We start from the raw sequence: 10,000 nt of genomic DNA on the forward strand, positions 1-10,000 counted from the left end.
GACAAGGAAGGAAGAGGAGAGAATGACATGAATTTCAGAAAAAAGAACAAAAAAAAAAAAATAGTAATGTTGATGGTGATGATGGTAATGATGATTATAATGATTATGATGACAATGATAATGATGGTTTTGGTGATGATGAAGATGATAATGATGATGGTGGTGCTACTAACAAAAATTATATCAAAAACACCAAAAACGAAAAGTAAATAAAAAAATGAATGAATACATTAATAAACAAACAAATAGATAGAAAGATAGACAAAGGCATATATAGAATAAAACAAAACAAAAGGAACAAGAGAATGAGTAAGAGAGACAAAAAAACAACAACATATTTCAGTCATCATCAACATAAAATTTTAACCCACACGCTACAAGCCACCTCACACCCGCATACACAAAAAACATATAAACAAATAAATAAATAAATGACAATAACAAATCTAATTCTTATGATGATAAAACACTTTAAATTCATCAAGTTAAAGCACCGACCATTTGCTAATATATGTTTCAATAACTGTGATTTAGTAGCTGCTGTGACTAATATCATGTCAATGAGCATAATATATCAAAGAAATATAGTCAAAAAAGGAAATATAAGTAACAACATATTCATAAATCTTATTTATAACCCTCGTTATATATGTTTTTTTTTTTTTTTTAATTAAGGATGAAATACAAGTAACAACTTATTTGATATAAATCTTAGTAATAATCCTCTTTCCAAATAAAAGAAAAGAAAGACAAAAATAGAAAAAGGAAAAAGAAAAAAACAAAGAAAAAAAAAAGAAAAAGGAAAAAGAGAAAAAACGAAAAAACAAAATAGAAAAGAAAAACAAAAACAAAAAAGAAAAACAAAAACAAAAACAAAACAGAATAAAAAATAAGAAAAAAAGAAAAACAAGAAATAAAAAATAATAATAAATAAATAAATAAATAAAAGTTACACAACACGCTACAGACTTTCATACTGTACCTTGACGCATCCTGTACCTCGATGATTCATACAGACCCATCTATCAGGCATGTTAATGACGTAGATTGAGATAGATCAGTGGTCATTAGATAGCATTAGGCGGCATTTTTGTTACAATTTTTCACCGGGTTGGAAGAGCAACAGAAGTTTAATGATGTCTCTCCTTCCGATGTCCAACACCTGTTGACTTCAAGGACGGTATAGATAGGTGGTTGCTGCGGCTGGTGATGTCACATGGCTATTCATGTCTGCTAGTTTTTTTTTCTTTGTTTTATGTCTATTATTTCTATATTTATTCATTTTTATTACTTTTTTTTATTTTGTTAAAGATGGCTGTTGCGGCTGGTGATGTCTTATGGCTATTCTTGTCTGCTAGTTTTTTTGTCTTTGTTTTATTATGTTTTATCATATTTGCTTTTTTTGTTATTTTGATGTCTATCATTTCTATATTAATTAATTTCTATTACCTTTTTATTTTGTTAAAGATAACTGCTGTGGCTGGTTATTATGGCTATTCTTGTCTGCTATTTTTTTATGTTATTATATTTGCTTATTTTTTTTATTTTTATTCATTTTTATTACTTTTTTATTTTGTTAAAGATAGCTTTTGGCTGCGGGTGATGTCTTATAGCTATTCATGTCTGCTAGTTTTTTTTGTCTTTATTTTATTATGTTTTATCATATTTGCTTATTTTTGTTATTTTTATGTCTATCATTTCTATATTTATTCATTTTTATTACTTTTTTATTTTGTTAAAGATAGCTGCTGTGGCTGGTGATGTCACATGGCTATTCTTGCCTGCTAGTTTTTTTGGCTTTATTTTATTATGTTTTATTATATTTGTTTATTTTTTTCATTTTTTTCTATCATTTCTATATTTATTCAATTTTATTACTTTTTTTATTTTGTTAAATATATCTGTTGCGGCTGGTGATGTCACATGGCTATTCATGTCTGCTAGTTTTTTTGTTTTTTTTTGTCTTTATTTTATTATGTTTTATCATATTTGCTTATTCTTATATCTTTTATTTCTATTTCTATATTTATTCATTTTTATTTCTTTTATTTTTTTGTTAAAGATAGCTATTGGCTGGCTATTCATGTCTGCTAGTTTTTTTGTTTTTATTTTATTATGTTTTTTCATATTTGCTTATTTTTGTTATTTTTATGTCTATTATTTCTATATTTATTCATTTTTATTATTTTTTCATTTTGTTAAAGATAGCTGCTGTGGCTGGTGATGTCTTATGACTATTCATGTCTGCTAGTTTTTTTTGTCTTTATTTTATTATGTTTTATCATATTTGCTTATTCTTATAGTTTTTATTTATATTTCTATATTTATTCATTTTTATTATTTTTTTATTTTGTTAAAGATAGCTGCTGTGGCTGGTGATGTCACATGGCTATTCATGTCTGCTAGTTTTTTTTATGTTTTATCATATTTGCTTATTTTTGTTATTTTTTGTCTATTATTTCTATATTTATTCATTTTTATTACTTTTTTTATTTTGTTAAAGATAGCTGCTGTGGCTGGTGATGTCACATGGCTATTCATGTCTGCTAGTTTTTTTGTCTCTATTTTATTATGTTTTATTATATTTGCTTATTTTTGTTATTTTTTGTCTATTATTTCTATATTTATTCATTTTTATTACTTTTTTATTTTGTTAAAGATAGCTGCTGTGGCTGGTGATGTCACATGGCTATTCATGTCTGCTAGTTTTTTTTTATTATTATTATTATTATTATGTTTTATCATATTTGCTTATTCTTATGTTTTTTATTTCTATTTCTATATTCATTCATTTTTATTACTTTTTTATTTTGTTAAAGATAGCTGCTGTGGCTGGTGATGTCTTATGACTATTCATGTCTGCTAGTTTTTTTTTTATTATTATTATTATTATTATGTTTTATCATATTTGCTTATTCTTATGTTTTTTATTTCTATTTCTATATTCATTCATTTTTATTACTTATTTATTTTGTTAAAGATAGCTGCTGTGGCTGGTGATTTCTTGTGGCTATTCTTGTCTGTTTTTTTTATGTTTTATTATATTTGCTAAATTTTGTTATTTTTATTCATTTTTATTACTTTTTTATTTTGTTAAAGATAGCTTTTGGCTGCGGGTGATGTCTCATGGCTATTCTTGTTTGCTATTTCGTTATTAATATCATTTTATTGTGTTTTATTATATTTGCCTATTCTTATTATTTTATTTTTATTTCTATAGTTATTAATTTGTATTACTTTTTTATATTGTTAAAGATAGCTGTTGCGGGTGATGTCTCATGGCTATTCTTGTTTGCTATTTCTTTATTATTATAATGTTTATTTTGTTTTATTAGATTTCCCTATTCTTATTATTTTCATTCCTATTATTTCTATATTTATTAATTTTTATTACTTTTTTATTTTGTTAAAGATAGTTGTTGTGGGTGATGTCTCATGGCTTTTCTTGTTTACTTTTTTTATCATGTTCTATTATTTGATTATCTTTTATTAACTTGTTTATTTATTATTTTTTTCTATCTTTTTTATTTGTTTGTTTATTTATTTATTTATTTTTGTTAAGGATAACTGCTGCGGGTATGTCATATGTCAATTCTTGTTCGATAGTACTTTATTTTTATTATTATCATTGTTATTATTATTGTTGTTGTTGTTGTTACCCTTATTACCATTATCGATATTAATATTATCATTATGATAATGATAATAATTATTATGATCATTATTATTGATACCAATGCCACTATTATTATTAATTTTTTAATTGTCATCATTGCTACTATTATCATTATCATCCTTATTGTTATTATTATCATCATCATTTTTATTATCATTACTGTGTTCATTATTATCATTATTATTATTGTTATTATTATTGTTATTATTATTATTGTTGTTATTCTTATTCTTATTGTTATTCTTATTATTTCTACTATTATTATTATTATTACTGTTATTATTATTATTATTATTATTATTATTGTTATTATTATCATTATGATGATGATGATGATGATGATGATGATGATAACACTACTATAATTGTTATCTTTGTTTATCTATTTATCAATTTTTCTTTTCATTAAACGAATTATGATATTTCCTCTTTTTTTATTCTTATATCGTCTTATTTTTTGGATATCTGTCATTATTCTTTTTATTTACATATGTGTATGTATTTGCACTCCTTATTTAGTGGCTCTTTAAATGTTTATTCATGAAAATATCATAGGAAGCGAAGGGAAATACAGTAGAGTAAGGAAACTTTTATTGATTTCTGATTACATTTATTCAAAAAGTTTATAGAATGACAGTGTGCTCTCTCTCTCTCTCTCTCTCTCTCTATCTATCTATCTATCTATCTGTCTGTCTCTGTCTGTCTCTCTGTCTCTGTCTGTCTGTCTCTCTCTCTCTCTCTCTATCTATCATCTATCTATCTATCTCTCTGTCTCTGTCTCTCTGTCTCTGTCTCTCTTTCTCTCTCTCTCTCTCCCTCTCTCTCTCTCTCTCTCGCTCTCCCTCCCCCTCTCCCTCCCTCCTTCCCTCTTTCTTTCTCTCTCTCTTTCTTTTCCTCCCTCTCTCGCTCTTTCGCTCTGCTGATAACAGGTTTTATCAATTAGTCCTGTCTTTCATACACCGATACAATCTGACTTTTACTGATAATGACGATAAATATTAAGCTTGTAAAAGGTGGCAACAGTCAGCCTACTCTGTCACTGGGGTGTTGAAAAATATGATGATTTAATAAACAAATTATAAATGATAATAGAAATGAATGATAATGATGATGGATGTGATATTAATGATTGTATTGGCGAGAAGAAATGAGAAGGATGGAGACGGGAGAAGAGGTAAATCAGAAAGAGGAGGAAAGAATAAAATAGAAATATTGCCCGAGTGACGAAGTAGGGAATGAAAAGTAGAAAAATAAGAGAGAAAGGAATAAAAGGAAAAGAGAGAATAATAATCGAACGAGGGAGAGGGAATTAAGACGAAAATGAAATAAAGAGGGAAGAATGAATGAATAGATAAGAATGATACCCGACTGATAAAGAGGGAATTAAAATCGCAAAAAGAACACAAAGAGAGAGAGAAACGAAAAAAAAGTAAGAAACAAAAAAAAAAAAAAAAAAAAAAAAAAAAAAGAACAAAAACAAGAGAATAACAACCCAAAAACCGGACGATACCATTCCAAATCAACATGCAAGTTACCCTCATGGCTGCCAGTAATGAGAGGGGAATTACAACACTTGCCGATACCACTATACGCTGCCTCCGCTAATGACCTATTTGTGGGTAAACCTGGTGCCATTTATTCTGTCAAGACCCAATCACTTTGTGGCATGGTTACAGGAGAGGTTTGTATTTATGTTTGCTGAGTCTAGGTTGGTGCGGGGGAGGGGGAGGGGGGGTGGGTGGAGGGGGTTAAGGGGGGGAAGGAGGGGGATATGGGGGGAGGAGGGGGATATGGGGGGAGGAGGGGGTTATGGGAGGGAGGAGGGGGTTGGGTGGGTGGGAGGGTGTTGTGGAAGAGAGAAGGGAGGAGGGTGGGTGGGAGGGGGATATGGAAGGGAGGGAAGGGGTTATGGAAGGGAGGAGGGAAGGGGTTATGGAAGGGAGGAGGGGGTCGGGTGGGTGGGAGAGGGATATGGAAGGGGGAGGGTTTGGGAGGGTGGGAGGGTGTTCTGGAAGAGAGAAGGGAGGAGGGTGGGTGGGAGGGGGATACGGAAGGGAGGAGGGTGGGTGGGAGGGGGATATGGAAGGGAGGGAGAGGGTTATGGAAGGGAGGGAAGGGGTTATGGAAGGGAGGAGGGTAGGTGGAAGGGAAAAGGGTGGGTGGGAGGAAGGTATGGAAGGGAAGAGGGTGGGTAAAAGGTGGAAGTGGGTTGGGGGATGATTGGAGAGGAGGGGGGAGGAAGGAGGGTATGGAAGGGAGGGAGGAGGTGGGGAGGGGAGTTTAGAGGGGGAGGGGCTGGAAGGGAAATGAAAGATGGGGAGATTGGAGGGGGAGGGAGAGGAAAACTTAAAATAAAGAGGAGGGTTGGAAAGAAGGGAATAGGCAGGGAGATCAGATGAAGAAGGGGTTGGAAAAGAGAAGGGGGAGAGGGGGAGATTAGAGGGGAAACGAGGGTTAAAAGCTGGGAGGAGGTAGGGAGGTGGGGGTTGGGGGAGGGAGAAGGGATTGGGAGCTTGCGGAGGAGGGAGGTGGGGGTTGGGGGCTGGGGGAGGAGGGAGGTAGGGGTTGGGGGAGCGAGAAGGGGTCGGTGGCTGAGGGGGGGGGGGTTGTCTAGTCTGGATAATTACCGATTTCACGATGGATAAAGGTGGGGAAAAACGATATTTTGGAATGTCTATTTATGTGCGCAAATAATGTCTTTTTTCATGCCGTAATGAGGGGAAAACATACAAGTATACATTGAAGAATATTCTGACAAGTTCTTAAAGAAGATAATGATTATGGAATGTAATAAAATGAGCCAAACACACACAGAACATGTGTACGAAAGGACGTAAAAAATAATAAAATAAATGAATAATAATAATAGTAATAGAAATAATAACATAAGCATTCATATACAGGTATATACACACAATACTACATGTACATAAACACACACAAGAACAAACATACACACAACTGATAATAGACACGCACATGAACACACATATAAGTACATATCAATGCAGCTCTTCCATAATTTTATTTCCCCAACTTCCCCACGCCACAAAGACCCCAACTCTACCTCATGCCCCAAGGACCCACGCTACACCCCACAGATCCCATCCTAAAGGACCTCATCCTACACACCGCACCCAAAAGACAATGTTAAACTCTACACTCCAAAAAACTCCTCTCTTATCCACCAAGGGACTCCATCCTATATTTTATTTTTTCACGCTACACCCAAGGGCCCCCCACCTTTAAACTACACCCCAAGGATCCATCCCCTCTTCCACACTACACCCACAAAGACCCATTCCCTCAGTTACACCCCCAAAAACTCCCTCCCACACTACACCCACAAAGACTCCCTTCCCACACTTACACCTCCAATGACTGCCTCCCACACTACATCCACAACAAACCCCCCTCTTACACTTACACCCCCTAGGACTCCTTCCCACACTAAATCCACAAGGACACCACCTCTTACTCTACACCCCCAAAAACTCCCTCCCACATTACACCCACAAAGACACCCCCTCCTCCTCTACACCCCCAATGACTCCCTCCCACACTACACCCACAAGGACACCCCTTCCTCCTCTACACCCCCCAATGACTCCTTCCCATACTACACCCACATAGACTCCCCCCCCCCCTCCAACGCTCCACCACCCCCTCCTCCACCTCCTAAGCTTGGTCTTCCTCAATACACACGTTCTTACGAGGAGGATAACTTCCTTCTCTCGAGACAGGGGGAGAACTTTCAGAACGACTTCAAGAGTTCGTCGTCCCTTGGGTGTTTGTGGGGGAGTGGGGGAGTGGGGGAGTGGGGGAGTGGGCGAGTGGGCGAGAGGGCGGGTGGGCGAGTGGGGGAGTGGGCGAGTGGGGGAGTGGGCGAGTGGGGGGTGGGGGAGGGAAGAAGGAGGGGGTATGAGATGGTGTTGTTGGGTGAGGGTTGGGTATAAGTCGTCTGGATGAGGATGAGGAGAGGGTGTAAGGGGGAAGAAGGCGGGAGTATGAGAAGTCAGGTGGGGGAATAAGAAGTCAGATTGGGGTTAGAAGGGGTATGGGGCGTCAGGGAGGGGTGAGCATGGGCATTTGACGTCGGATTAGGGTAAGGAATGGTATGTGGTGTCAGGTGGGGCTTGAGGATGAGCATTGGACGTCGGATTAGGGCAATAGAAGGTATGAAGTATAAGGTAGGGGTAAGGATAGATAATTGACATAAGATTAGAGTAAGGAGGGGTATGAGGTACCAGGTGGTTCTTGAGGATGGGTATTTGACGTCAGCTTGGGGTCTGGTTCAGTATGAGGAGGGGGTGTTAAGTGGAAGAAGATAGGTTATAAGAAGTCAGGCAAAGGATATAAAACGTCAGATTGGGATGGGGAGAGGCATGATCCATCAGGTAGGGGTAAGGAAGAGTATTTGATGTCAGATGGGGGTAAGGAAGGGTATGAGGTGTTAGGGTAGAGAGTGAGGAGGAGAAAGACTTGGGTGGAAGCAAGAATAAAGAAGAAGAAAGGAGAAATATAAGGTATCAGGTGTAGGGTGAGGAAGAGGGGGATGTCAAAGAATACCCCAAATCAAATCAGGAGGGGGGAGTAAGGGGGTAGGGGGGTATGGGGGAGTACTAGGGCCCACTCCCCTCTCTACAAGCGAGAAGGGGAATGAGGATAAGGGGTTGGAGTTTAAGACTTCAGCTGAGGGTGAGAAGGGGGTTGTTAGGATAGAAAAGAGAGGAGGAGGGTGTAAGACTTGGGGAAGAGGGATAGGGTATCTTTTAAAGAGAAAAAAAAGTGGTACGAGATTTCACTGTGATGGAGATGCAAACAATGGATTTGAAAGGGAGGAGAAGAGGATTGATGGGATAAAGGATAAAAAGGAATAAAGTGAAATTAGCAGAAGCGAGTTAAGGGAAGAGGTAGTAGGTGGGTGAAGTGGGTAAGTGGTAAAGTGAAGAGGGAAAAGGTTTGGAGAAAATAGGTTGAGGGGAAAAGGGGACTGAAGGGAAAAGAGGTAAGAGGAGGTAAAACTAAAAGGAGAAGGAACAGGTGGAGAGGAAGAAAGAATGAAGTGGAGAGGGGTAAGACGTGAGGGTAATTTGAAAGGAGAAAATAAGAGATGAGGGGAGAAAGGGAGGGGTGATGAGGCAGGTAGTGAAGTGGAAGGGAGTAAGGGAGAAAGGTAATTGAAAAGGGAGGAAACAGGTTCAGAAGAAGGAATATGTAGGGATGTTGGGGATAATGTTGAAGAAGATGAGCGTGGGGAGTAAACAGAGGAGGAAGAAAAGGGTTGAAGAAAAGAAGATGGGAAGGGAGATGGGGGTGAAGTAGAAAAGGAAAGTAGAGAGGAGGGAACTGGAAGATGGGAGAAGAGGATTGAGGGAAGGATACAGAAAAACGAGGATGGGGATGAAGTAGAAGCAGGTGAATTAAGGTGGGGGGGAGGGGGCTGGAAAAGGGGAAGAGAGGGGGAAGCAGGTAGGGGGTGGAGGGGGTCAAGTGGTGGGTGAAGTGGACGTGGGGGGAGATGAAGGGCAGGAAGGGGGGGGGGGAGGAGGGGATCAAGTGGTGGGTGAAGTGGGCGTTGGGGGGAGAGGAAGGGGAGGATTGGGGGGTGGGGGGGTGGGGGTGCAGACGAATGGGCGCTAGATTTTGTTTATCCCTGTGACAAATGCCTTCCCTATCCGTCGCCCCAACAGATGTGAAGGTCGCTGTTTAATTTCAACCTAATGGCACCCGAATTAACAAGACGAATGGCACTGTAGTGTGACGCAGGGCAAGTGGGGGGGAGGAGGGAAGGGAGGGGGGTATATAGGAGTACCAGGGCCTACTCCCTCCCCCCCTCCCCCTCTACAACCCATGTCCCCCTCCACCCCCACCCCCACCCACCCCCACATCGCCGGCTTTCTTTGCCCGAGTTTTGGTCCATTGTTTATCGTCGCCGCCAGTGCCACGTCGCAACCAGTGGCACTCGAGCCGAACCTCTCGCCGGATCTCCCAGCTAAGAAAATGTAGGCCTAGAGCTATTACAATTCATTAAAAAAAAGAAATAGAAATGATAATAGAAATGAAAATTTTATTGAAGGAAATCGTTATTTTGCTTTACCTTCTTTTAATCTAAGAAGCGTTATCTCTCCAGTTTTGAAAACGAAGAGAATGGAAAAGAAAGAGTGTTTCCACTTGAACGAAAGCTTTTGGGAAGAGACGATGTTGTGTGTGTAAGGGGGGGAGGGGGGAGCGGGGGGAAGGGGGGGTGCTGTGGGGGGACCAGGTGCCACTCTCGGGTGAGCGCCGCCTCTTCGAAAGAAAAAAAAAAGAAAGAAAGAAAAA

General features: G+C 38.1%; 1 protein-coding gene across 1 annotated transcript in view; it reads left to right on the plus strand.

Moving 5' to 3' along the window:
* LOC113819052 (uncharacterized) overlaps positions 1 to 10,000 on the plus strand; it is an 18,056-nt gene that overhangs the window by 7,846 nt on the left and 210 nt on the right. Inside the window, exon 3 of the mRNA XM_070114164.1 lies at positions 6,792 to 7,465. Coding sequence (XP_069970265.1) covers positions 6,792 to 7,465 — 674 coding nt within the window. The remainder of the gene's footprint in view (positions 1 to 6,791; positions 7,466 to 10,000) is intronic.

The sequence above is a fragment of the Penaeus vannamei genome, chromosome 35, assembly GCF_042767895.1.
Source record: "Penaeus vannamei isolate JL-2024 chromosome 35, ASM4276789v1, whole genome shotgun sequence".
NCBI classification, from domain to species: Eukaryota; Metazoa; Arthropoda; class Malacostraca; order Decapoda; family Penaeidae; genus Penaeus; species Penaeus vannamei.